A 26,946-nucleotide genomic window follows, 5' to 3' on the forward strand; every position below is an offset into this window, starting at 1 on the left:
TGTCTCAACTGAAAAGGAGATGAGGCTCACATTTCAGCCATTTTCCGGATTCGGATAAGGCACACAGCTGTCTGACCCGAATTATGGAACACGGTACCCACAGAACTATCGTCATGGACCACGCGCATTCGACCTTATCACCACCTCCGTCGCCCGCGGCGGCGCCGCTGCAGCAGCAGCGCGCCGTAGTTGTCAAGGACGACAGACAGCGCGCAGAATGTTGCCATGAAGGTGAACACAACCACGCGGAAGAAGAGAACGAACCAAAGGAGCTCCAGTTGACGGATTGTATCGATTTCGGCCCGGACTGCGAGGTACGAATCCGAGACTTGAACGATAGACGTCGTCGTGCGCATTGTCATGTGGTTCGCAGGATATTTACCACGTTGGTACGGCTGGGCTGAAGGCTCGTGTGTTGAACGGTCTGGACGACATGGTGCAGCTCAAGGTAGACTGGTTCTCGTGGTCGTGTGGGAATCTCACGGCCCGCAGGAAATACGAGTGCGATCAAACTTGCTGTACAAAATGACTGGCATTGAGAACCTTGAAAACCTGACGCACTTGGAACTGTACGACAACCAGATCAAGAAAGTGGCCGGCCTCGACCGCCTCGTCAAGTTGAGATATCCTTTTCGACCTGTGTTGCCATCCCGCAATAGCTCTCTTGTGTCATTCCTTGACCGGATTTGTTTCGATCTGCACAGTGCTCGATCTATCGTTCAACGAGATTCGCACCATCCCGGACTTGTCCCACCTGACCCAGCTCCAAGAATTGTACGTCGCCAACAACAAGCTCACGCACATTACGGGGATCGCGTCTCTCTCGACGCTCAAGAAGCTCGACTTAGGCGCGAACCGCATCCGCGTCCTGGAAGGTCTGGACAATCTTATTGAGTTGGAGCAGCTCTGGCTCGGCAAGAACAAGATCACCAAGATTCAGGTTGGTTCCAGGCCATCATCATCATTCCCCGATGAAATACACGCTCTCATGAGCAAGCTGGCCGTCGACCCCAAACATCCCTCCTCGACATGACGTCCCCAACGACGATTCTCTAGACTGTTGCCGACGTTGACGTCTACTCGTAGGGGCTTGAAGCGCTCGTCAAGCTCAAAATCATCAGCGTGCAGGTCAGCTGCTCTCTTGCGGATCCTCCGGCCAACGTCCGCTTCAAAGCCACTGCAATAGAGCAATCGCCTCGTATCCATTGATAACCTGGACGCCAACACCGAACTCCAGGAGCTTTACTTGAGCCACAACGGCATCGAAGCCATCCAGAACGTGGCCCACCTCGTGCGTGCCGCACGCCGCAGCGTTGGACGCGCATGCTCAGTCTTGCATGTGTAGTCAAAGCTCGTGATCTTAGACGTGGGCGCGAACCGCATTCCGCACATCCCAGACATGGCGTCGCTGCAGGCACTCGAAGATCTCTGGCTCAACGACAACAACGTTGCGTCGTTCGATGATTTGTTGCACTTGACATCGAATACGTCGCTGCAAACGCTCTACTTGGAGCGCAACCCCCTCGCCTCGTACGTACCCAGCGATGGCGCGCTCGTGACGGCTCCCTCCTTTTTACGTAGCGATTTCGAATACCGAAAGCGCATTCACGCGGCTCTCCCGTTTGTGTCGCAAATCGACGCGACGCCCATTGCTTAACGGGATGGTCTCGGGACGAGTAAGACACATGTGTTCGAAGCAATAAATTTGGTCGTCCCCTTCGCAAGCTCCATGGCACGTGCGCAAGGTGCAGGCGCTTTATTCACCCTTGCCAGTCGCGCGGTCCATTGACGATGCTCTTTCACGGGCTCATTGCATCCTCAAGTGCACAGTCGCTCCAAGCCCATGCAAACCACTCGAAACCTTTGTAGTTCCGTTGGGTTCGAGTGGCAGCCCATCCGAGGCTGCTGTCGAGTGTTGGGCAGGCTCGGCCACGCTCTTCTGGCCAGTGATGAAGATGGGACGTACAATCGAAGAACCGATCTACTCGGTGGACGATTTGGTTGCTCCATTATGCTGACGCACACATCGCACGACCCGCTCAAGCTCTCCATGTGCACACCGCCACGTTCCCACTCGTGTGGCACATGCATCGTCAGTCGACAAGAATGTTCCTCGCATGCAGTGCCGCCAGCCTCACCAGCCACAAGTGGTCATGCTGGATGGAATAATATCTCGTAAGGGCAGGTAGTGACTACCCTCTGCGCCTTCAGAGTGTACTTCCTACGCGTCGTTTGCAGGTACATATCATGCTTTATTTCTTTTCATTGCTTGTTGCTGCGGTCGCCGCGACCTGCCTCGACACAAGGGTCTGGTACACGCCATTCGGCAGCTTGATCAGGTCGTCGTGCGTGCCGAGCTCGACGATGCCGCCGTCCGCGCAGACGGCAATGAGATCTGCATGTCTGATAGTCGACAGCCGATGGGCGACGATGATGGTCGTTCGCTTCTTGAGCGTCAAGAGGGCGTCGAGACTGCGCTGGACGATGCGCTCGCTCTCGTTGTCGAGGGCACTCGTGGCTTCGTCAAGGAGGAGGACAGCTGGGTCCCTCAGAATGGCACGTGCAATCGCAACGCGCTGTTTTTGCCCACCAGACACTTGGACGCCGCGATCGCCGACGTGGGTGTCGTACCCATTTGGGAATCGCAGGATGAAGTCGTGGGCGTTGGCCATCTTGGCGGCCGCCACAACTTCTTCCGACGTTGCGCTTGGTTTGCCCGTGCGGATGTTGTCTGCAATCGACCCGGCAAACAGGACAGGCTCCTGACCAACGAGGGAAATGTGGTCGCGGAGCCAGTGCAGATTCAAACTGCGGAGGTCGATGCCGTCCAGGAGGATGCTTCCCTCCACCGGATCGTAGAACCGTTCGAGCAACCCGATCGCAGTCGACTTGCCCGACCCGCTCGCCCCCACCAGCGCGACGGTGGACCCGCTCGGGATCGTGAGGGAGTAGTCCTTGTACACGGCAGTGTGCGGCCGGCTCGGGTATGCGAACCGGACGTGTCGAAACTCGAGCACCCCAGCGACATTGTCCAGCGTGGCACCGCCTGCCGTCGCCGTGCAATCGATGGCAGGAACTCGATCCATTGTTTCAAACAGCCGACCGGTCGCGCGCTTGGCCTTGTCCTGACTCGCGAGCGACTGGAGCGCCGTCCCGATGCCAAAACTGCTCAGCATGAGCGCCATGACGACCATGAACATCGCTTCAAAGTTGATGTACGTGTGTTCGATGAGCCACCCACCAAACCAAAACAGAAACGCCACGGCGAAAAACATGATGCCCTGGGAGAAGCCGTAGACGACTCCGAGGCGCCGCGCCTGGGCGCCGTCTTCCGCCTTGGACTGGCGGATGTACCCCGCGACGGCGGTCTTGACAGCATGTTCCATGCCAAAGCTGGCAATCGTGCGGATGGCGTTGATCGATTCCGCGAGAAGGGCGCCGGCCAACATGTCCCCTTGAAGGGCGGCGGCCTTGGCCGGCGGTCCTGAAAACGCTTTCGATCGCAGCGACGTTGCCATCGCCATCATCGGGAACAGCACGATCATCGTCAGCGCGAGCTGCCAGCTGTAGTACAGCGAAATCCCAAACGCAACCGACAGCATCACGAGAGTGCTGAGGGTGTTTTTCAGAAATTCAGCCGTCATGGATTGCACGAGCGTCGCCTCCGTTGCAAGGCGGGTCGTGAGGACGCCGGACGGGTTCACGTCATGCCATGCCATGTCTTGCCGAAGCATGGCGGCAAATCCGAGGCCCCGTAGCCGCGTCGTCATCCGCTCCGACACGACCGAGAAGCTGTAATTTTGCACAATCGCCGCCGCACAGTACAACGTGCCGAGGGCCAAAAACGCCATGGCCCATATGAGCCCTTCATGCTTCATTTCGTCTGCTGTGAGGGAAAATTTGAAAAAGAGCGCGATCGATTTGGACAACAGGACGCCCCACAACGGGAACGTCGCGCCCGTGATCATGGCGCCGATCGACCCACTCAAGATATACTTGAATTCGGGCTGGCTGAGGTGCCACAGTCGCCGCATCGGCACGGCGTAGACCGACTCGTCTACGTCCATTTGCTTGGTGGCGGCGTCATCGTTCGAGTCGACGGCAGAACCATCATCCTGTGGATTGGCCAGCAACGATTTGACCGAGTGGCGGGACGCCCGAGATGTCCTAGACGATCGCGACGTTGGCGATGGCCTTCCACCAGCAACAACGGCGGCCGTGGACACATCGACGTTGACGGCGTCAAGCATCATGGGACTGTCGTCGTCTACGTCCAAATCGACGGCATCAATGGATACACCGTGGACTTGGGCATCGACGAGGCGCTTGTAGTGACCACGGGGAAGCTGCATGAGGACATCGTGCGGGCCCTGCTCAATCACTTTGCCATGATTGAGGACGACGATGCGGTCGGCGTTGCGAATGGTCGACAGCCTGTGGGCAATCATGATTGTCGTGCGTTGTCTGGCAGCCACCAATCGATCGAGCGACTCTTGGACAACGCGCTCGCTCTCAGTGTCCAGCGCGCTCGTCGCCTCGTCCAGCAAGAGCACCGCCGGATTCTTGATGATGGCGCGGGCAATGGCAATGCGCTGCTTTTGGCCGCCACTGAGCTGCGCCCCGCGCTCCCCGACGGCGGTGTTGAACCCGTGCGGAAACGTGACGATAAAGTCGTACGCATTGGCCATCTTGGCGGCGGCCTCGACTTCTTCCATCGACGCGTCGGGCTTTCCATGGCGGATGTTGGCCGCAATCGAGTCAGCAAACAGACACGGCTCTTGGCCGACGAGTCCAATTTGCTGGCGAAGCCACGACACGTTGAGCTCTCGGAGATCCACGCCGTCGAGGGTGACGGCTCCCGCGATGGGGTCGTAGAAGCGTTCAAGCAGGGATACAATTGTGCTTTTCCCTGAACCGCTAGGCCCGACTAGCGCCACCTTCTCGCCCGCCGCGATGCGAAGCGTGTACCCTTGGCACACTTGAACTTGCGGTCGTGAGGGGTAATGAAACACGACCTGGTCTAGCTCAATCGCGCCGTCCACGTGGTCGAGCGTCATGCCTTCGGTCGACATTGGATCGATCAAGGACGGCTCGTCAATGATTTTGTACGCTTCAAAGGCCGCCGACCGCGCCGACACGATCGCTTCGATGCACGGGCCAGCTTGGCCCATCGAGACAGCGCCCGTGATGATGCCAAAGAAGACAGTCAAGACTTTCCCGCCGTCGTAGCAGCCAGGGCCTTTGCACTGGTTCACAATGTTGTCGTTCGCGACAACGATCGCTCCGTAGTAGATACCGACGACATACGTGAGAAACAGCACGAAATACACGAGCCCATTCCCGAGGCCTGCAACAAGCCCCTTCCGAATGCCCGCCGCTTCGGCGGCAGCCAGCGCCACGTTATACTTTTCCGCCGTCGCCGGTACTGCATTGAACGTGTGGATCGTGCGAATATTGGACAGCGCCTCTTCCGCGACCGATCCAGCTTGCCCGTATGCCGCGACGGTCTCCTGAACAGCCTTCGCCATCGATTTCATCATGAAGTACGTGCCAATTGCAATCAACGGCGTAAACGCAAGGACAACAATCCCGAGCTTCCATCCGGCGCCGAGACCGACCGCGACACCTGCCACCGCCATCGCAAAGAAGTTGCACGCGTCGCCGACTTGCCGCCCCAAACCATCTTGGATCAGCATCGACGTACTGGCGACTTTGGTGGCAAGACTGGCCGGGTCGTTCATATCAAACCACGCCACTTCCTTGGTCAATATCGCGCGAGTGTACGCTTCCCGCATGCGCTGGGACTGCCGCGACGCCGTAATGGACCAGCACATGACTTGAAGGAACCCCGTGACGGTTGCTCCGAGACCCATCCACACGAGCTTGAGCGAGATGGATGCGACTTCGGCGAGCAAATTGCTGCCCTACAACGCCACGCAGGCCCGTCAATACGGGACGCGATGCCCATGGGCATACCTCTGTCGGGTTCAGGGCCGACACGACGTTGCCGAACAGGAGGATGCGGAGCGGGATCGCCGCCCCTGTTGCAAATGCCGACAGGGCTCCCACAACCATGAGCGCCACGTCGATGGAGTCGGCGAACCGGAACAGTTGCAGCAACGGGACCATACTCCCGCTCTGGTGCATTGGAGACGATGGAAACACGTCAGCATTGTCATGCTCAGCTGGCTTGGGCGTGAGCACAGCATCGTAGTCTCCTTCCTGGATGGACCCCATCGCAGGAGATGGGTGCCGCATGGAGGAAACTCGATTGCTGTGCGCGTGTTGGAGCCAAGTGTTGGTGCCCAGGTCCCGCTGCCGACCACCAGCCCACCATCGCTGATCATTCCGAGGACGGTCGCGATGTCGCCTACTAAAAATGCAAAAAATAGTTATTCTTGAGCTTGTAATATAACAGATCGCGACTCTGGATTTATTCTAGCTGAAATTGGACGGAATTCATTCGATCAAACGGATGAACAAACGTATTACTAGAATGAGATTGAACAAATTTTGGTTACCCAGAGGGAAATTAGGATGACTTGCAAGTTGCGTAAGTGAACCACATCCGAAATCCGCGTTGTGGCAAGTGCAAATGTGAAAAATCCGCGTTTTGGGGGATATTGCAGCTTGCAAAAATTTGCCAAAAAAATATTTTTGTGCCAACCAGAATTTAAAACCTATTTTTAGGCAGCAACCTCGAAGGAAGCGTATTATGTCGCTACTGTGTCATGTTGCAACGTCCTCGGCTGAAGTTGGCTGGCCCTCCTGGATGGACCACGGAATTCCAAGTGGTTCTCGTACACAGCGAGGAGCGCATTGCGTGCAGCGAACACGTCGAGTTTGTCGACGGCGTTGGCCGCCGTCGTGGCCACCGAGCTGCACGGCACGGATGCGTTTTCCGACTCGATTACAAAGTTTAGCACTTTGAGCTCGGACATTTGCATTTGGCACATGAAGCTCGCGAGTCGCTGTGCCAATGTGTGCATGGATGAAATGAGTGATCACCTCGCCGACCGTACTCTAGGAAGGTACGTGCTACGAGTGCCTCGAAAGCCATTCGAAATCACAAGGCAGACAGGACGTTGCCAACACGTTGGGCTCAACTCGAGCCGTACAGACGGGAAGAGGGCATCTCACGGCAAACGCATCCGTGTTTCAGAATGTCCTACGTGTTCGTTTCGAAGGAATGGGTGCCACCAGCAGTTTACTGGGCCCACTGCGTCTCGCCCGTGACTGTGTTGTAGTAATAGAGCTCCCCCGACACGTCGTCGACGGCGGCAACCCAGTCGGACGCAGCAGGGACTTCTTGTTGGCCGACATCGTACGCATCTATTGCTTCATCGTTCTCCCAGGATGCTTCGACGGCATTTGGATCGTATTCGCCCCCAGTCGCATCGTACTCGTCAGGGTGGGCAAGGCCTTCGTTGACGTAGTTGTACTCGTTGGACGCCACAAACTCGTCGTACGTTTGCGAATCTTCGACAGTTGGTGCCGCGTGCGCCGTACCGTGCTTCGGCATGTCTTTCCACGTGTGGAGGGCCTTGTTGCCCTTGGCGTGGATGATGGCAAAACATCCCAAGCAATACGGATCACAGCACTGGTCGCACCACCGCGTAGCCTTCATCTTCTCGCATTCGACGCACTTGATCGGGCCCATCGCTGTCCACGTATGCTGCGCGCGCTTGCCGGTGCTGTGTGTTTTGTCGTAGCACGAGTCGCAGAACACATCTTCGCACTGTGCACATCGTCGCGTCGCGTCGTTCTCATCGCATTCGACACACTTGACATCCTCCGGGTCGACCGGGTCGCCTTCGGACGGCTTGTCGCCGCCGGCGGCCGCTGGGACGGCCTGCGCAGGGTCCGGAATGACAGAGCCATCGCGGAGGACGAGCTGTCCGTCTGGTTTCGTGTAACCAACGTCGGGAGGCTCCCAAATCGCCTCTCCCGTCTACAACATTCCGTTAGCATGCTGCAGATGACCGACTTGGGGCCGCACCTGCGAGTGGTAAAAGAAGTAGGCGTTTGCGTCATCGCTCCAAAATTGTCCCCACACCCGCGCATTGGCCACCATGTCGTTCATCCTCGCGACCTTGTGGGCTAGCACCGTCTGCTTTGCCTTTCGGCCACGGAACAACGTTTGGATGGTCGTGGCGGCTTCGGTTCGCTGGCGGAGGGTCTCCCGCTTGGACGCGAGTTGAAGCGACGTGCCGATGCGACTACGATGACCACGATACACCGCTTGAATCCGCATGGCAGACCGGTGCTGCTTTTGAACATGCTTGGCCCGCCGCTCTTTGACGCGGACGACCTCAGCTCGTCCTTGCACGCCACGTGCCAGGGACTACCGACGTCTCAGACCGTCCACCCGCTTGGATTTTTCGCAAGCAAATATATACCTGGATCTTGATCGCTTGGCGGCGCCGCTCCCGCTCAATCATCTGACGGATCTGCTTGGCGTTGCGCAGCCGACCGCGGTACCTCCGCTGGATAATTGTCGCCGCTTTCCGCCGGACGTTTGCCTGCTTGAGCAGCTCCATGCGCTTCCTTGCCAGCCGGCCGCGATACATGCACTGCAGCGTTCGCGCTGCTTTGGCATGGCGTTGCAACCGCTTTGCCTCGACAAGTGACGTTCGTGTGAGAACACCCCGCATCCTTGCTTGGATCGTTGTCGCCGCACGCGCTTGCAGAATGTTTCGCATGAGAGTCTTGGCTGTCTGCTTGGCCAACTGGCCGCGACATAGCGCTTGAATCTTACGCGCCGCGTTGTTCCGACGCTTCTCCCTCTGCTGGGATCGAATGAACGTGTACATACGGCGCTTTGTAAACGCTCTAGGTTTCGAAGCGAATGTGGCGACATGTGTCAACATGTGTAGCTAACTCTCACCTCCAGGAACGCTGAAGGGTATTTGCTGCGTCCAGCTCGAGCGCGGCTTGATACGCGGCATGCTCTGCAGCAAGCAAGGACATCCATTGATTCCACGCGGCCGCCATTCGTCTCTACGCAGTACGTGTCGTCGGTTCGTTTGTCGTTCATTCGGTGGACGAACCTTGGTCCAGTTGCGAAAGTACAGGTCGAGTTTCTTTGTCCCCTTAAAATGCATGAGTGCCTGGCGCGCCTCTTGTTGCTTGGTCCATGCCGCGACAAATCGCCACCTGCAATACATGGTCATGACACTTAATTCGGACGACCTAAACCCAAACGAGTGGCCACGACGTACGCACGTACCGGTCGAACGCGGCAAAAATCCGCGCGTACAATAGCTGCGTGCACACAGTATTGAGCTTGTCGAGCCCCCACTTTTGCACAAACCGGTTGCCGCGGATGGTGTGCACGGGGCAGATCTTTTGAACGAGCGCGATGTCTTGTTTGACGAGCGCCGTGTATGTCTGGACATTTCGCAGCGCCTGGTGGAGTTCATCGCGCATCGAGTCGGCGGGGTGCGTCGTCATGAGGGTAGAGTGCGACGCCTTGCCTCCCTTGGCATGGTCGCTGTGTTTACCCTTGGTCGGGCCTTTCGACGGAGGGGACAGTAGTGGAGATGCCATGGACGACATGGTGATGGCATCGCCAACATTGGCCGATTCAATTTCATCGATTTCATCGCTGCTTAAGCCAAGCACCCGCATTGCTTCTTCTTTGTCGCTCGCGGTCAGCCCTGCTACAGTCGACAAAGGCAGCGCCGTCGTAGGCACGTTGAATGTTCGCCGCGGCTCTGCGGCCGAAGTGAGTAGCGTGGCCGGACCAGCAGCCGGCAGTGGCTTGGCTGCCGTGGTCACTGGGGGCAGTTTGAACACTGGAAGAACGTGCACGCCGTCAGGTTTGTCGAGGCCAACTTCAAACGGGGTATCCCCCGTCGTGGTCAGAATTGGTAATATGTCGAAGGAATGCCGAAGGACAGTGATTGCCGGCGACGATGTCTGAGGTGCTAAGGTGTCTGAAGATCGGGACTCGGACCGCCGCCGTCGCAGCGACGCAGCGTTCTCCTTGTGCCGGGTTAGTTTGGGCTGCTGTTGATCTTCTTGGTTGCGGGACCCTCGATTGGACGCGTTCGTTTTACATGGAGGGACTTTGTCTAATGGCAGGTGCAGATCGACTACAATCCCTTTCTCCCGCATGTCGTCGGCCTTCAGTTTCCATTCCGTCGTGAGTTTCCATCGCGTTCGCTCAAGTTCGTCCAACAGGCGCTGCTCCTGGTCGGTCAGGCGCGCAATCAAGTCCGCGTGCGGTGTAATTTCCCCAGGTGATGGAACTGCCGCTCCTGAAGCGCTTGGCAGCCCGATCGAAGCATCTTTCGACATGTCCTGTGCTACCACCACAGGTTTGATACCTGACAAGTTCCCGCCAAAGAGCATCATCTTGCTGCATTGACAGAGGAAGCGGGCGGAAATGATTCGTGTAACTGCTCAAACGGTTTCACCCTCGTGCACACTCTCGACAACTTGTGGAGCGTTTCAACACGTTGATCGAGCTCTGTTGCGGGTGCATTGCCAAGCCATTCAATGTCCGGGCGGCCTTCCCTCCGACGCGCCGTGATGTGGACCCGTGGGAATTACCCACCCGACGTCCATGCAGCCAGTTTCAAGGTTTGGGAAAACCCTCGAATATGGGCATAATTTGGCGGATTTGCGTACGATCAAACAAACCAATCAAAACGACATATGTGCGTCGTTTTGATTGGTTCGTTTTGATCTTGCACCGCTTCTTTCGGATACTTGGACATTTTTATCCGTACATTCTCAACTGCCCTTTTCGGTGCAACCTATTTTTGGCACACCCGGCGACAGCACCCCGAGAGCGACGCACGCACGACGCCAACCCCCACGCTGCCGCCCGCTGACATGCCGGTGAACTTAAACGAGAGCGACTTGGATCGCATTCGGCAGAGCATCTCGGACCCAGTCCAGTCAAATCGAGAAGCGAAGCGACAGCACCTCAAGGAATTGTCGACGCAACGGACGGGGAAATGGCCCAACACGCTTGAAGCGATGCGACGCAAGAAAGAAAACTGGAAGAAGGACAAAGAAGAGCGTGAAGAAGCGGAGCGTCTCAAGATTGATGAAGAAGAATTGCGACTGCAAAAAGAGTACCGCACCAAGCAGATCGAACGGGCGAATCGCCTGTTGTACGAACAAACTGACAGGATGAAGACGTTGCGGAGTAAGGAGCTGCTGGCAGATGTGCTCCAGGATCGTGAGTACCAAATCGGCGAGAAGCAAGCCGTGAAAGCACTGGACAAGAAGGTCGAGGACGGGTGGACGGCAACCCTAATGACTCAGCTCCGCGATGCCGACCGAAAGGCTGAAGAGGAGCGAAAGGAGCGCGAGCACAAGCACAAGGAGCTCGCCGTGATGCAACAAAAGCAACTCGAAGAGTACAAAAACACGCACATCGCACATTTGCGCGAAGAGATGCGCGACGGCGAGCGCATCAAAGCCAAGGCTGAGCAGGACGCACGTGACGAACAAGAGGCCGAGTTGGCGCGGAAGCGACGGGTCAAGCAGGCGAATGAGGACACGCGACTTGCAAACGAGCGGCTGAAGTTGTTGCGAAAGCAAGAAGAGGAAAAGGAGGAGGCCGAGGAGCTCAAGCGACAAGAGGATGCCCGCAAGAAGGAAGAGCGCACGATGAAGCGGAACGAGTTGCAACGGCAGCGAGATGAGAAGAAGGCGGCTCAAAAGATGCGCATGATCGATTTGGTTCGTACATGCTGATGGCGAATGTATGTATGACGGAATGATTGTAGGCGACCGAGAATCTCTTGAGATTTGAAGCCAAGTCGGAGGCGCGCCTGGAGAACCAGAAGAAGGAGGTCCGACAGAAAGAAGACAACGAAATAAAGTTCCGCGCAGAGCGTCGAGCAGCACAGAAGAGCGCAATTGATCATAGCCGCAGTTTGCAACTGGAAGAGAAGCAGCGACGCAAGCAAGACGAGATAGAAATGGCCAAGGAGCAGTCGCTTAAGTGGGCTGACTACAATCAGCGCGTTGAGCGCGCCATTATGAAAGAGGAACAAGAGAGAAAGCTCGACAATGTTCGTCTGGCGGCACTGCAACGACAGCAAGCTGACGCCAAACGCACGATTGAAATGGTCTGGGATTGTTCGGAAACTGTCGGCGATCCTCACTGCGTTTTTCGGCGAATGTGTAGGAGGACCGTGCCGCGCAGATTCTGGCGGAAGAAACGATCAAGAATGGACACTCGATAGAGCAAGAACTGTACAAGCAGTATGCTGCACATGTGTTGGACGACGCCGAGAAGCGAGGCATGACGAACGTGCATCCACTCAAGCAAGCCCTGAAAGCCAAGGGGATCGATCTCTTGCCCGCATCTGGTTTCCGCGTTTAGCTCCTTGGCCAAGCATGAGAATCGTCGTGCCAGGAGATACAATCTTAAACCTAATGCTTGCGAGGGTTTCGACGTCGTGTCTCGCAAGTATAACCAGGTGCATCATCGTTCCCGTTCCTCGTTCGCGAATAGCTCGAACGGAAGAGTGTCATCAGCTCAAAGCACCATCGATCCCTCGCGGCAAGAAAGGTCGTTCTGTCGAGATCGTTCCTGCAGCGGTGACATTTGCTTGTGAAAACAAGGTGGGCTGATTGATTAACGACAAGCATTTGATCAACAAAGAGTAATTGATCACCAAACATTACATCAAGGAATGATTGATCAACTAAAAATTGATTAACATTTGCAGGCTACGTTAAAAATGGATACTTAGTAATACGTCAAGCAGACCGCCTTGTGCACTCTGGAGAATTTCAACGAAGCGAGTACGCATTGGAATGTCAACATTCGTTTTTCTTTTGGTGCATGCGACTCCGCCGACTTCATGTCGGATGAGACGGTCGTGTTAGTTTGATAACCTCACGTCAGTGTTGAGGAGTGTTGTACTAGTACTACTACTTGGGGCGTGCACCCATCGTTCCGTATCGTAATAGTGTTGGTTTCTCAAGACCAATACGCGGAAAAGTTATTTTTAAATTGGACGGTTCAAACAACGATTTGGTATCTGGCTTTGATAACCTTAAAAAAATCACAAATCACTACCTTGGCCACCCAGCCAAAGTGAATGTTGCGGGACAACATGGAAGAGTTGCGCGAGCGCAAAGGGAACTCGATGACGACATCCCCCGCCACGACAGTCGCTACGCCGACGGTGTCAGCTCAACAGAGGGTGCACAATGCACTCGACTGGGCCTACCTCAATTTGGGTGGGGAAGCTTGGGACTGCCAGCCAGCTTGCTGGATCACAGACTATGTGCTTGGCGTGCAGTGCTTCTTCTCGACGGTTGCCGTTGTGTATTCATCCGAGAATCGAACTGATTCGACTTGGTACCTCGTGTACTTCATTGCGATGGGCACGACCGCGGTCCTCGGTGGCCTTCTCCACCACATGGCGTTCAAGGCAATGAAGAGATTCAATCTAGACCCTGCCAACACGTCCAAGCGCGTGTTTGGCATTTACCTCCAGCAATCTTCCGTGGATACGTGCTTGGCGTGGGTGTGGCGCTTTTGTCTCGGCTTTACGACGCTGACAAACTTTGCGCTGGTCGCCGCGCCAGCGTCCCGCTACCTCAACGACCAGTTGTCCGAACTCACGATTTGGGTTGCCGGTTTTGGTTACTCGTTGGTTGGTGCCGCTGCATTTGTGAAGATGCAATCGTCCATCATGCTCCTCGGCTTTCTTCCGCCCATGTTTTTTGGGAGCATCTCTGCCATTGCCACGTTGAGCGAAGGCTGGCTGTTGGAACTGCTAGTCCTGCTCTTTATCCTAACAGGTGGCCTCGTGCAAGCCGTCGAAGCCTCGCCATCCCAAAAGCATTTCAACCACAACGCTCTGGCGCATGTTCTCCTCAGCGCGTCCGCCACCGCCATGATCATGCACTTCTACACACGGACCCCCCAGCACGTTGATTGAGAATGCGTTTATCTGTTGCAAGCTGCACCTGTTTACGCTAATTTACTTCCAAATCGTCGAATTACTTCAAGTATATTGACAGTTTCCACGTCAATTGCAGCAATATTGCTTCGAGAGTTCATAAAAATGTCTAAAACGTCCTTCAATGTCAAGGGATCGATTTAATGGAAATACAAATGTCAAGGCCGACAATTTCGACAAAATTTGCAACATATATACAGAGGTCAGCGAATTCGCTGTATATTCTGTGCAACGGCGTCGAGGGACTTGGCTGCCATGATGTTTGGCATGCATGCTAGTGACAGCTCCGCAGGCGTTTAGTTTCGTGCTTCCAAATAGTACTTGATCTACTACTGGCGCCGAGTAAATTCACCTGTGTTGATGTCAATTCCTTTAAATAGAAACCGTTTTTAGTCCACTGTTCGCACCGTTAGTGTACTTTAACGCACGTTGACGTGAACAGCGACAGTTTCACATTGGTGGTGTCGTCGAACGCCACCAACACTTGTAAACACCATGCCCAAAGGTGACCACCGACGCCAGCGCAAGACACCGTTTTCCGCAGATGAATCCTTGGGATTGCCCAGCAGCAAGGAAGTCGCATCACCACTTGATGAGGACTCGATGTGGGTCTACTGGACATCCCGGGGTGACACATGGGACGCGCAGCCGGCATGCTGGATCACCGACTACGTCCTCGGCCTCCAATGCTTTGTATCTTTCGGATGCTTGCTGTACATGACGTCGATTACACGCCAAGACATGTTTTGGAACGCCGTCTATCTTGCGGCCATGGGGTCGACGGCAACTCTCGGCGGCGTGCTCCATCATGTTGCTTACAAAGCCCAGTCGCGCTTCTCCACCGACGCCGGCCTCCATCGACGACGCGTGTTTGGCTTACGCATGACACAGCCCAGCGTAGATCGCTGGATTCGATGGATGTGGCGCTTTGTCCTGGGCTTGACGACGCTGGCCAACTTTGCCCTTGTTGCCGCCGCCGCCTCGCGCTACATGAACCCCCACTGGTCCCAATGGACTATCTACATCGCGGGCATCGCATACACAGCTGTCGCGGCGATCGCATTCGCGACTATGCGCACCTCTATCATGCTCGTTGGATTCCTTCCCCCACTATGTTTCGGCTCCATCGGTGCCGTCGCGGCCTTTGAGCGAGGCTGGCTCTGCGAGCTTCTCGTCCTCGCCTTTGCACTTGCTGGCGGCCTCATACAAGCTGCGGAAGTGAGTCCGTCACGACAGCACTTCAACCACAATGCGCTTGCTCATGTGTGCATCAGCGCTTCCGTCACGACCATGGCCGTCCACTTGAGTGTAATTGCATAAACCATACCTACCAGCCGAATCAGTGGGTCTCCTGCTTGTACGTTGCTAGTCCCAGGGCCTTCGAGTCAGTAGATAGATCTGAACGAGCCACGGCGTTTATCGCGCTCGTTTGATGGAGGCCACCATCGACTACGTCAAGAATCCCCATTTGAACGTATTCTGCCTCATGCTGGCTTGAATGGCACTGGCAGGTAATCGATGCAGCAACGCTGGCTGTACAGATCGTAGAGTCAAAGACTCTCCACGCCCAGCGACCGCTGCGAGCCCTGGCGGTATCAACTTTCAAGAGCATTGCAATGAGGTTGTCGCTAGGGCACGAGCGAGAGAAATGGCCGCGCAAATGTATGCACGAAGTGGCCCTCTCGACGTCCCAGTCCTTGTCGTTGACAGGCGTAGACGACGTTGAGACTCGCATGCCCCCACGGACATACTATCGACACCTGCATCACGGCGCCATGACCGACAATTGAAAAACCAGAAAGCACTGTCTGGGTTCAATGCCAACTGCAGGAACAACAATATTACATTTGAAAGCCTCGGTCGTCAGTGGCCCGCAACGATTGCCGGTCTCCCTCGTGTGCTGCGTGTTGTCTAGGAATGATTGAGCTTTCGATGCTGCGGTGGTCTCGGCGGGATCGCCGCTTGCACGTGCTGGGCAACGTGCGGATGGTAGTATGCGATTTCGTTGGTCATGAGGCGACGGATCTCTGGGATCGGAAGCGGACCGCGCGAGTCGTCAAAGTCGAGTTGGATCGGGTGCGGCGCCACAATGTCGTCATCGACGTCTTCGATGCTTCGGATCGACGCCAAGTATGGATGGGACAGCGCGTCGTCGACCGTCATGCGTTTCCTCGGATTCATTTGGAGCATTCTGTCGAGCAAATCAATCGCTTCCTTCTCGGCGCCGGGGTACATCTCGGCAAACGACTTGCGCGGTTGAGGAGGTAAGTTCCGAAGGTAGAAGCGGACGTCGGGGTCGGCAATCTCGGCAATGTCTTCGTCCGCCATCGACCCCAGCACGCGCAGAATCGTGTTGAGCTGGTCTTGGCTGTCCTGCGGCAGCGCGCGCTGGCCCGCGCCGGGACTCAGCGGGAAGCACGACACACCGGGAAACAGCGGTTCGCGGGCGTAATGCGACGGCACGCTGCTCTTTTGCATGCTGAGGAGTTCAGCAAATATGCACCCGACGCTCCACACGTCGATGCCTGTCGAGTAGTCGTGATCTCTGAAAATAATCTCCGGCGCGCGGTACCACCGCGTAACGACATGCTCCGTGAGTTGACGCTGGATCTTCTTGCCCTTGGAAGTCGATGCCGCCGCCGGTGGCATGGTCGGGCTCGACGAGCCCCGTTTTCGTTTCGTGGACGGATGGCTCAGCTGCGAGTTGGTCAAGGTCCGCGCGAGGCCGTAGTCGCAGATCTTGATCGCGACCGGGGATAGATTGAGCAGGACGTTGGCGGGTTTCAAATCGCGATGGACGATCGCGGCCGAGTGCATGTACTTGAGCGCCTTGAGGAGGTCGAGGAGGAGCCACCGAATGTGTTCCGCCGTGAGAAACTGCGGCGAGTGCAGCAACTTTTCCAAGTCGGACGGCAAGTACTCAAACACGACAAAAATGTTTTGGAACCGAAGAATGTCTTGCGGGCACACAATCTCTCGGATCTACACCACGTCGTCACAAGTTGCTCGGCAACTGGCTCGGCAACTCGAACCTGGACAATATTGCGGTGGTTCAGTTGCCGTAAAATGCACAGCTCGCGCAAGATTCGCTTGGCGTCGATGGGGTCGGTAAAGACATTTTGAATCTTCTTGATCGCGACAATCTCCCCCGATGCCTAGTGCGATGCACAACATGGTCGTTCAGCACGAGGGTCCTCCCGATCGATGGACCACGAGCACGGCACAGCAGCAACGACGCAAACGCGCCAACAACGACGAAAGCATTTCGGAGACACCCGAAGGAACGAGACGAACCACGACGTACCAAATGCTTGCACCGCACGACTTGGCCGTAGCTGCCTTGGCCCAGCACTGCTTCCAAGTGATACGACGGTTTAACTTCGTCCCAACCAGCCAAGTTGGCTACGGACTTTGAATTGTGTCGAGGGTGTGGCGGAGGCGCGGGAGATGCGTCCGCGGATGCAAATGGCGCACCTGTATGACAGAAGAAACCATGTCAATCATCCATGGTGGGTCTAGACAATATACGCGAGGTCGATGTACCGTTCTTCGCGTGGGATGGCTGTTGTTGCGGTGGCATGGTCGACGAGGACGGAGCGAGCGCCGCGGGCGTTTCCGCGACAGAATTCAGGTCCCGCTGCGCCAACGTGCATTGGAACGCCGACAGGTCCTGGGCCACGACCAACATCCCGGCCCCCGCGGGGTTCCCGAGGAGTGCTGAGCATTCGCAGAGAAGGCGGAGCTCCCGTCCATCTTTTCGAAACAACGGCAGCTCCAGTGCTTGTACTTTGCCTTTCGATGGATCGATGCAAGACTGTAAGGCACGTTCGAGGACAGCCGTGGCACCGAGAGGGACAAGTCCGGGAAGGTCGATAAAGCTGCGTCCGGCGACTTCATCGCGAGTGAGTCCAGTGAGTTCGATGGCGCAGTCGTTCCATAAGATAACCCGCATGGACTTGTCCACGACGAACACGACTGCACGACTCGCGTACAGCGACTTGCCCAACGACGCGAGGCTCTCCGTCGACTGGAAGAAGTTGTCGACTGATGTCACGAACGCCCGAACTTGCTGGACAGACCCGGCGAATTCGAGTTGCTCGCCGAGAGTCTGCCGTAGGAGTTTGCGCACCGAGCCATTGTTGGCAACCGGTGGGCTGGTCTGGGCGGGAGGAGGCTGTTGCTGTTGGAGATGGTGCTGATGTCCCATGTGCTGCTGCTGCAGGTGCTGCAAGTGGTGTAGCTGTTGTTGCTGGTGCAAGTGTGCCTGGTGCTGCTGCATCGGGACCTGGTTACCTCCTCCGGCGCCGATGGGGTAGTTGTTCATCGTTAGGACGCCGACACCGGTCGTATATATTTTATTGGCGCTGAAGCGTCCGAGCTTGATTTCACTATATACTTTGCTGGCTTTTGAAACGGTATTTAAAAAATTGCTCTGCGCATTTTTAGGGGATTTTGACGAAACGGCAAGTGTCGTGATGGCGACGTTGGTGCTCCGCCGCGGGGAGCTCCAGCGCAAGCCAGGCGCTGATGGCATCTCTCCGTGGCAGCGGTGCTGGGTAAAGATGTACTCGGACCGTGCTGTCGATCACAACAACTCCAAGTTGTTTGACGTGTCGGCGGTCAAGTCGGTGGTCAAGTCGGGTGACCACGATGTCGTCGAGTTCGTCGTCCAACTGGCTGCCGGCTCTTGCATGCTCTTCCAAGCACCATCCACCCACGAGTGCGACGCGTGGGTGCGGTGCATCACGGACGCAAAACGAATCTTCCTCGCGTCAAATGGTCGGATGTTGTTTCAGCAAGCCCACGACGTTGGCGGCGGCGCCGCGCCATCGTCTGAAGCGGGGGGCTCTCGCACGAGCAATCCATTCATTCGGTTCGATGACAGTGCATCGTCCAATGGCAGCGACGACGATGACGACGACGACGAAGACGAACACGGCGAGCGAACGATTCTGTCCGCGGCGAATTCGCCAGTCAAGTCGCCGCCGCGCGACGCGGTCAGTTGCCCCATCCTTCCTACCTTCTGACCACCTTCCGTTGCTTGGCTTAGATGGCCCGTTCGAATGCACGCACGTTTACAATCGTCCATGGCTTCATCAACTTGCCCAACGGAAGCAGGTACATTCACCAAGCCAGGTGCGGCACTCAATCCGGTGCCTTCTCCAGGATGATTGTGGCGCTGCCGTACGACACTACAACCCTCAGTTCGCTGCCCGTGTCCGCATGCAAGCGCGACATGCTCCACAAACTTAAGCGCAAGATCGACCAAGACTTCCCCGACATGGTATGCATGACTGATCATGTCAACTTGAGCCCACAAGTGCCGTCGCTATTGCACGTAGACAAGTCGACATGGCCTCGTCGCGGACATTCCAAAGGAAGACAACAGCCTTTTTGTGTTGGCGATCGTCGACGCCATCCGAGGTCTTGCCTTATTCTCCCCGACGCGCCACCGATGACAGGCCGTAGATGTCTGGCTTCGCAACGAAACCAAAAAGATGCGCCATTATCTCGACCAGCGTTTCGACAAAGCATCGTCCGTGGTTTGTGTCGAAGTCCGGCACGTCCAAGCGATGCCGCCGCCGCCGCTCGTCGTGTCGATTCTGTCGACGGTGAATAAAGTCAGCGATCTGTCGCAGAAGGAGTACACGGTATCTTGCGCCAGCCCCCTTCATCGCCTCCTTCGTGATGGGTGCTCCGCAGGCGTACAAGATTCAAGTCGAGTTCAACGGACTCGCGTGGACGGTGGACCGCCGCTACAAGCAGTTCTATGCCCTCCACGACGCCCTCGTCCGCGAAGCAGACTACCCGTACAAAATGTACTTGCCCGCGCTGCCGCCGCGGCGCGCCCTCACGCCCAAGAAGGGATCGTTCGTGGCCAAACGCCAACAGCGCTTGGAAGCATATCTGCAGGATCTTGTGGCGTTGCCGAACCTGGCCGAAGACGTTCGTGTGATGGGATTTCTTGGGAGTACGTGATGTGGTGCATATTCATGGACACCATGCTGTCATGGAGGACGCTATCGCGTGCATGCCATGACGGCGAAGTTGCGCATAGTGGTGTCGACCGCGCGCAACTCGGAAATGCACCCGAGAGATACCCGCAGCGTCGTCCACGTGTCGGCGCTCCACACTGCGTTAGAGTACGGCGACATTTTGCTGTTCAAGACTCGGTTTGGCACATCCAAAGTCCAGCGAAAGGTAAAGCGTTGTGTTGGTCACACCGCTCTGTCTTCTGCCAGGAATCATGCGCTGGCTTGTCTTGTGTCGTAGTTGACTGGCGCGCGGTACGACCATGCAGCAATCGTTGTCCCAGGGTCAGCGCCGGGACTGCTGTCCATGCTCGAGTCGACTGGCGAGGGCATTCAAGTGTATCCGTTGGTACGTACGACGGAGATTGGGGCCTGGGAGCTACGGTCGGGCGCGTTTTTCTTGCATGGACGTTGCTCCGCACGCGCTCGTTGCCGGCGATGGGGCGCCTCACGGTGTCGTAGAAAACGAGGCTGCTCGCGTATAGTCGCGAAGTCACGAACGCAATTGTGGCGCGGCGGGTGCTGGCGCCGCGGACGCCGGAGACGCTGGCAAAACTGCAGCAGTTTGTACTGGACGTGAACGGGAACAAGTACAGCATCTTTGGCATTTTGAACCGGACAAAAGTCGACGACAAGGAAAAGACAAGCCACTACTTTTGCTCGGAGCTCGTCGCGGCGACGCTGCAGCACGTCGGGTGGGTCCAACTCAACGTTCCGCCCAGCTACTTTTGGCCAGGGAGCTTTGCTCAAGACGGAGAAGTCGAGACAAACCACCACCTCATGCCGTTCGTCACGCTCGGCCCGGAGCTCTCGATCGATTGCAAGATCATGGAGGTGGGTCGAGCGCAGTACGTGTCGGGTGATGCGATAACAAAATAGAGCGTGCATTATGACGTCGACCGCGAGGAGGGTTTACTGCCATACTCACCAAGCATGCCCCACATCGTGGAGACCATGTTATGGAGAGTATGTTGGCAGCACTTGTCGTATGCACTGGGCGATCGTTCCCCTCGTGTCCACTAGTTCCATGGCACACGTAGAGGAAGGCATGCGCTCGCCCCGGCGAGCCCACTCGTGCCTTGCATCCCAGCCTCTCTATAGCGACACTTGACTGCGAGTTGATGGTCATCTACGATATGGTGTGCCATCGCACGAACAACGCGTGGCAAGGTCATCTCGACAAGGGATGGCATCACCAGCTGCAGCAGAGCTGCGCTACCTCCATCCTGCTGGCATGGCGTTCGTCCTAAAATTTGAAAAAGGGCTCGACACAGTCTCGACTTGGGACACAGAGCGGTGTAGTCGCATGTGGGTGTCGAGAGCTGTGATTGTTACAAGTTGTCGACCAAAAACGATTCGAGCCGACTCGAGAGCGACACGTACGGGTTCGGATTGCGGAAGACCGCGACGGCGGCCAGCGCTTCGACAAACTCGGCGAAAATGAGCTCCAGGTCGACCTCGCCGTCGGTTGTGTCCTGCTGAACAGCGTAAAACAACTGCTTGATCCGTGTGTGCGGAAACAAGGCGTCGATGAGGCGCTGCTCCTTGAGCCACCCCTCAAACTCGGCCAGAGTCATAAACTTGCCGCGCTTCTCGCACGCGTGAAAGGCAAACAGGCGCTTGAGCTTCTTGTCGTGGGCGCGCAGGACGGAAACGACGTCGGGTTGGCGCAGCTGGCGTTTGAACGATCCGATGCCTTGCCGTTCGATGGCCGACGCGACCGGCATGAGCCGAACCTCGATCAATTCCTTCACCATGTCTACCAGCGGCACCGCCGGCCGCTTCTCGTGCAAATGGTTGGCAACGCGCAGCAACGCCTCCGTGAACTCTGTCGACGTCAAATCAACGTCGCCGAACCGATCGACGTCCGGCGTCCCGACCGCGCCAGTCGCGACATCGTCCTTGATCGATGCTTGGACGATGAGTTGCAAGTACGCCCGCGTCATGTTCTTGCGCTCGATGAGGCCGCATTGGCTCATGAGTTTGTAAAATTCGTGCTCGCTGATGCTCTTGCCGCCACTCGCGGCGCCGCTCGCTTTGAAGATGTGGATGACGGGCACAACGTGCTCGAGGAACACGAGTTGAATCGCCGTGAAGTCGTCCACCGAACAGAACCGAGAGACGCGGGTGTAGTCGAGTTGGACCATGGGGACGAGCTCCTCCTTTTCAAGGGCGACTGCAATCATGGACTCGCGGCCCTTGAGGCGCCGGCAAAAGTCGCTCAAGTTGGCGCGGAGGACGGCTTGTCGGTGCATCGCCAGAACGCGCTGGAGTTGCTTGTGGACCACGAGCAACTTGACCTGACACTCCTGCAACGTGCGCAGGCGTCGGACGAGTTCGCGGCACGCTTCACGGAGACTTTCGTCCTGATCGTACGCGTTGGTGATTTGAAGCGCGCTTTTGAGTCCCGGCCACATTTGGAGAAACGAAAACTGGCCGGGCGCCATGGCCTCGAGGCTGTTGCCGCCCGTCGCGCCGGCAAACATGACAAACATGTAGACAAGGATGCCATAGTATGCGTCAAAGTGGCCCGCCATGAGGTCGTCGCGGGACGCAATGTCGTCGGGGAGGAAGATGCGCGCTTGCGCGACTTTCAAAAACAGTTTCCACTGCACATGTCGATTCGTGGCCGAATGTTGGGACAGCGCCAGGAGCGGGTCCTTTTCACACTCGTCTGCGTACAGCGCGTCGTAGTCGGCGATGGATGCCGGCTGGAGGTGCCACAACAAGTGGAGCACGAGCTTGGGTGTGGCGAGGGATGTGGCAATATCTTGGAGCGACGCGATCGGGGCAAACACTTTGCGGCCCACCCGCGTGTGGATGTATGTGATTTGGATGTTGATCCATTGCAGGAGCGAGTCCCACGGGATGAAGCGCCCGATGCGGTCCGCCATGGCGTCGACCGCAGTTTGCGTGAACCCCAAGTCCTTCTTCGTCGTGTTGGTCGACTCGAGCAGGTCCATGTGGCCATGCACAAAGCCGTCAACGATGGGCTACACACATGGGAGAAGCGGCGCATGAGCCGCCGTCGATCGCAGACGACCGTGGTGTACGGGACGTCGTACCAAGACGTTGGATACGCCGACGAGGTACCCAGCTGTGCTCGGGAGCATCGTGTGAATGTGTACGATATCTACACAAGTCGTCATTGTCCATGACGGCAGCTCATCGGGTCGTATACAGATCCTACCTTGCAGCGCTTCCGTCAAGTGCGCGGTCAGGGCTTGTTGTGTGGCGACGCTGTTGTCGATGGACGCGACGAGGACGTCTTTCAGGTCGTGGACGATCTGCTTGGACGGATCTAATTCATCCGCGGGCCGCGTGGTGCCGACCAGATCTTGATTCGACCTACACAAGGACCGCAGTGGAATCGCGGGAGGCCGACCGTTCTTTCATACATGATGACTTGTTTCAAGTACGAGCACTTTTTCCGAAGCCGACCTAAGATGTACCGCATCCACCGCGACCAAATGTACCGCTTGGACAATTGAATGCGACTACCGCCAAGTTAGTCGGACAACGAGTCGCACGACCGCACGCACCGCTCGGACGCCATCGAGAGCTTGGCATACCGCTCGTCCCACTTGACCATGGTCAAGTTTTTCCAGTTGGAAAACACCTGCGACTTGAGGCGGCCCTGTGTCTGCATCTCCTTGATCTTGATTAGCCGCGCCATCGTTTCTTCGCTGCGCATGGCCTCTGTTCGGACCTTCTTCCATGCCATGAACATCATGCGCACGATGTGCCATCGCAGCCGGTCCGCGTTGCGCGTCATGAGGACCATCGCGGCTTTCGACCGGACAAGCGTCGCCTGCTTGAAACTCTTCTCCGCTTCGACCGCCGTCCCGTCAAATTTGGCGTACTGCAGCAACTGGTGGGCGAGCTGCAAAAACGTTGTCGTCAACGCCACGGGGATGCCGACGCATTGGACGAGTTCTGACCTTGGTCGCGGAGATGCCCGGGTCCACGGACAGAATCATCGTGACGAGGTAGTGCATCCGGGGGACGTCGCTGACTCGACAGCAACCGCAAAACGTGCACCGGAGGTGCCACAGCATGTTGTTGGCGTGACAAAATCCGCAGCGGACGTCCCCGGCCGCGGCGCCAGATCGATGGGATGCGGTCATCCGCGTGGCAATCTGCTTGTCATGGGGATGGATGTTGGCTGCCGGTGGGTCGACACTGCGGAACTTCATGTGCGTCATCGCGCCTTTGTTGTATTTGACACCGGCAATCGGTCGCCCATACGCGTCTTCGAGGACGGCTTTGGTGCCGTGGAGCGTGGGCTCTGCGTCCTGCGGAGTCATGGCGTCGTGGTCGGCGGCGGCCGACGTGAATGGGACGGTCAGCGATCCGCGACGACTACCACCGCCACGTCCTGGAGAATGGACAAGACTCGCCGTCGAGTGCCGGCGGTCGAGGCTCCCACGACGCACTGCACTCGATATGAGCTTATCCGACGAGCATAGCGCCGCCATCGTCGTCGCTTTCGACTGCAAGCTCGCCGCGAGTTTCGTCTTTCCCGAACATGGACGAAGGGTGTCCGGAGGCTGCATCTTCGTGTCGGCATCGATGGGTGCCAAGAACGGCCGCAGCGCGTCCATCGTGAGCCAGGCAAGATGTGTAACGGCCAAGGTCGCGAAACCGCTCTCGCATGAACTGGCGACCGATGGAGATGTGCAGTGTCGAGGCAAGTCGCCAGTCGATGCGTCATGCAATTCGTTAGAGTTAAGGTGCTTCTAAGCTAAAGTATGTGTGTTGATGATGCCATCCTCGTGGGGTGCGCAGGACGAACCCTCCCTTCGAAGGGGAGCCTCCCGAATGCCAGTCTCGTTGGAAGAGACCGCAGGTCGGCGAGCGGCACGACGTCTCGATTAGCGTGTCCACCATTCAAACTGTTGCAGCGTCACCCATGACACCCACGGATCGTGGCACGACCACAAGTGGGGGGTGCCGCCTGCGGGGTTGGCCATGTCGAGGCAGAACCCGTTGTGCGTCGCGTGGCGGAGTTGCTTGGTATTGCCGTCGTACGCCCACTTTTGGTTGCCGTTGTTGGCATCGCATGGCCACAGATGGACGGCGCCGCCATTCCATGGCTGGTACGCGTCCAGGCACAAATCGACTTTGTTGGCCGCGTCCCAAGTCACCACGAGCGGGCCGCGGATCGTCCATTGCGATGCCCAGTCCCAAACCCAGTCGTTGCCCCACCGCGCGTGAAACTCGACGGCTCGGTTCGGCGCAGCCGCCAGGACCTTGTCGTTAGCCTTGTTCACGAACACAACGCCCTTGATTTCCGCGGCGGGCGCGTCCCATTTCCACGCGCCGTTCGACCACGCGAGCCCGAACGACTTTTCAAAGTCGGTCGGCTTGAGCGTGTTGTCATGAAACATAAAGTGCGACGGCATGTTGCCGCCGTTCCCCTTGGACCACTCGAGAACTTGAAAGTAGTAGTTCTTGGCCGTGTCAAAGTTGGGCCAGTGGCCGTAGTACTGCGACCCGGACGTCGGCCACCCGGTCTCGGTCAAGACGGCGCGGTTCCCGTACGCTTTGTACATGGCGTTCCAGCGCGTCTTCAAATCTTCTAGGGGGTTCCATGTCGACACGGACGCAGCGCTGAAGAACGGGTGAATGTTGACCCCGATGAGGTCGCATTCGTTGGCGAGCGCGCTGGCACCGCCCCAGTTCCCGTCCACTTGGACAGATCCGACAGGGACCCACCCGAAGCCGGCCGCTTGCAGTCGTTGCCGCATCTGGCGGACACGACCGAGCACCGTCCATTGATCGATGCCAACGTGGAGCTCTTCGTTCCCGACAAACACGCCTTTCACGACCGACGGATTGCGACGCACGCCGTCCACGACGGCTTGCATGTCTGCGTTGATGCTGGCTTCGTCCGTGCGAATCCACACACCAGCGTAGATCTTGAGTCCGGCTTCCGCCGCGACGTCGATCGCGTTGCGGTACCCGCGGGTCTGGTACGTGCGGATGCCCGTGAAGCGTTGACGGATCGTTCGAAAGTGTGTCGCAATGTTGATATCGTTGTACGAGTCGTAGCAGACACTGATGTCATTGCCCGTGCCAAACGAAGCATCGGTCGTGTCGTTGGGGGCGTGCGTGTACATCAACGCGGCAACGAGGGCCCCGACCAAGACTAGGGCGGCAGCAGCCGCGACCACGGCCTTGCGCTTCATGGACCACTTGGCTGCCGGCTGCGCATCCTCGACCGAGATCCCCGTGACTCCGTCTTCGCAGTCGTCGATGGCAACCGCATACAGCATGTCGTTGCGGGGCGTTTGAATCACCTTGCCGCCGTCGTCGCGGGGGGTGACCACATCCATGTTTGCTTGTTCAAGGCGTGATGTGATTGTGGTGGCTTGGCAAGCTGCAAATCGCAAAGTGGAGCGCTTCATTGCCTGGACATGGCGAGGCACACACCAAATGTTGAAGGGCCACGAACTCGCTTCGAATTTCTAATAATAACCTGCCCGTCGTGTCACCTGATCGGCGAGGACGAAACGGACCACAAGGATTTTTCCCCGTATTCAACGCCATCGTGGGGACTATAATAATACATTACACTTAAAGTGACTTTTCTACTTGCTGCCCGAGTGGTGCATGGCTTGTAGCGAGCATTTTAATTTCTTCGATCGGTTTGATGCTTCGCGTTGGCTCGGACTTGGAATAAAATAGCCCTCTGCGCACTGGATGGCTTGAGTCGATTTTACTTGACTTGAGCTGTCTTGTGTCGCAGGGGGCTTTTTTTACCAGCGATTTTGGAATCGTCTTGGTATCGTGTGAGTCCTGTGCACTTGCCTGTAGGATGGCAGGTACAACGCCATCGTGGGGTGGTCGGGCGGTTCGATGCGTTGGGAGGTGGGATTTTTCCCCTGTAAGGTGGCCACGATCCAAGTACGCCACAGAGTCGGCAATCACAGGATAGAGTGCAATCTGCCACTTTCCATGCCGTTTTC

The 26,946-nt window shown here is 56.9% G+C and overlaps 10 protein-coding genes across 10 annotated transcripts; 5 read left to right on the forward strand and 5 right to left on the reverse strand.

The window, feature by feature from the left end:
- Positions 1-113: 113 nt before the first annotated feature.
- H310_00636 (hypothetical protein) lies at positions 114-1,657 on the forward strand (the record flags this gene model as incomplete). Its single annotated transcript, XM_008863485.1, has 8 exons — positions 114-314; positions 374-448; positions 493-639; positions 728-940; positions 1,087-1,128; positions 1,187-1,291; positions 1,346-1,530; positions 1,582-1,657. The coding sequence occupies 8 exons, from the start codon at positions 114-116 to the stop codon at positions 1,655-1,657; spliced, it is 1,044 nt and encodes a 347-aa protein (XP_008861707.1).
- A 257-nt stretch (positions 1,658-1,914) lies between these two features.
- H310_00637 (hypothetical protein) lies at positions 1,915-6,371 on the reverse strand. The gene is made up of 2 exons (XM_008863486.1): positions 5,977-6,371; positions 1,915-5,924 (listed from the first exon to the last, which is right to left on the reverse strand). The coding sequence occupies exons 1-2, from the start codon at positions 6,256-6,258 to the stop codon at positions 2,253-2,255; spliced, it is 3,954 nt and encodes a 1,317-aa protein (XP_008861708.1). The 5' UTR covers positions 6,259-6,371; the 3' UTR covers positions 1,915-2,252.
- Positions 6,372-7,207: 836 nt separating this feature from the next.
- H310_00638 (hypothetical protein) lies at positions 7,208-10,359 on the reverse strand (the record flags this gene model as incomplete). Its single annotated transcript, XM_008863487.1, has 6 exons — positions 7,208-7,951; positions 8,000-8,344; positions 8,400-8,832; positions 8,888-9,000; positions 9,051-9,156; positions 9,230-10,359. The coding sequence occupies 6 exons, from the start codon at positions 10,357-10,359 to the stop codon at positions 7,208-7,210; spliced, it is 2,871 nt and encodes a 956-aa protein (XP_008861709.1).
- Positions 10,360-10,772: 413 nt separating this feature from the next.
- On the forward strand, positions 10,773-12,460 carry H310_00639 (hypothetical protein). The gene is made up of 3 exons (XM_008863488.1): positions 10,773-11,700; positions 11,748-12,092; positions 12,152-12,460. Exons 1-3 carry the CDS (start codon positions 10,843-10,845, stop codon positions 12,347-12,349), a joined length of 1,401 nt encoding a protein of 466 aa, XP_008861710.1. The 5' UTR covers positions 10,773-10,842; the 3' UTR covers positions 12,350-12,460.
- A 589-nt stretch (positions 12,461-13,049) lies between these two features.
- On the forward strand, positions 13,050-14,059 carry H310_00640 (hypothetical protein). The gene has a single exon (XM_008863489.1). It carries the CDS (start codon positions 13,074-13,076, stop codon positions 13,920-13,922), a length of 849 nt encoding a protein of 282 aa, XP_008861711.1. The 5' UTR covers positions 13,050-13,073; the 3' UTR covers positions 13,923-14,059.
- Positions 14,060-14,404: 345 nt separating this feature from the next.
- Positions 14,405-15,282, forward strand: H310_00641 (hypothetical protein). Its single transcript, XM_008863490.1, has one exon. It carries the CDS (start codon positions 14,439-14,441, stop codon positions 15,261-15,263), a length of 825 nt encoding a protein of 274 aa, XP_008861712.1. The 5' UTR covers positions 14,405-14,438; the 3' UTR covers positions 15,264-15,282.
- Positions 15,283-15,737: 455 nt separating this feature from the next.
- On the reverse strand, positions 15,738-18,290 carry H310_00642 (CMGC/MAPK protein kinase). Its single transcript, XM_008863491.1, has 4 exons — positions 17,487-18,290; positions 17,248-17,417; positions 16,976-17,098; positions 15,738-16,925 (listed from the first exon to the last, which is right to left on the reverse strand). Exons 1-4 carry the CDS (start codon positions 18,265-18,267, stop codon positions 15,855-15,857), a joined length of 2,145 nt encoding a protein of 714 aa, XP_008861713.1. The 5' UTR covers positions 18,268-18,290; the 3' UTR covers positions 15,738-15,854.
- Positions 18,291-18,377: 87 nt separating this feature from the next.
- Positions 18,378-20,875, forward strand: H310_00643 (hypothetical protein). Its single transcript, XM_008863492.1, has 9 exons — positions 18,378-18,940; positions 18,994-19,061; positions 19,110-19,227; positions 19,286-19,367; positions 19,413-19,594; positions 19,647-19,914; positions 20,002-20,144; positions 20,217-20,324; positions 20,438-20,875. Exons 1-9 carry the CDS (start codon positions 18,419-18,421, stop codon positions 20,852-20,854), a joined length of 1,908 nt encoding a protein of 635 aa, XP_008861714.1. The 5' UTR covers positions 18,378-18,418; the 3' UTR covers positions 20,855-20,875.
- A 364-nt stretch (positions 20,876-21,239) lies between these two features.
- On the reverse strand, positions 21,240-24,591 carry H310_00644 (hypothetical protein). Its single transcript, XM_008863493.1, has 6 exons — positions 23,917-24,591; positions 23,518-23,858; positions 23,374-23,472; positions 23,166-23,323; positions 23,041-23,108; positions 21,240-22,968 (listed from the first exon to the last, which is right to left on the reverse strand). The coding sequence occupies exons 1-6, from the start codon at positions 24,577-24,579 to the stop codon at positions 21,307-21,309; spliced, it is 2,991 nt and encodes a 996-aa protein (XP_008861715.1). The 5' UTR covers positions 24,580-24,591; the 3' UTR covers positions 21,240-21,306.
- A 68-nt stretch (positions 24,592-24,659) lies between these two features.
- On the reverse strand, positions 24,660-26,398 carry H310_00645 (hypothetical protein). The gene has a single exon (XM_008863494.1). The coding sequence runs from the start codon at positions 26,383-26,385 to the stop codon at positions 24,850-24,852; it is 1,536 nt and encodes a 511-aa protein (XP_008861716.1). The 5' UTR covers positions 26,386-26,398; the 3' UTR covers positions 24,660-24,849.
- Positions 26,399-26,946: the final 548 nt, after the last annotated feature.

This window comes from Aphanomyces invadans, assembly GCF_000520115.1.
Source record: "Aphanomyces invadans strain NJM9701 unplaced genomic scaffold supercont1.1, whole genome shotgun sequence".
Classification (NCBI taxonomy): Eukaryota; Oomycota; class Saprolegniomycetes; order Saprolegniales; family Verrucalvaceae; genus Aphanomyces; species Aphanomyces invadans.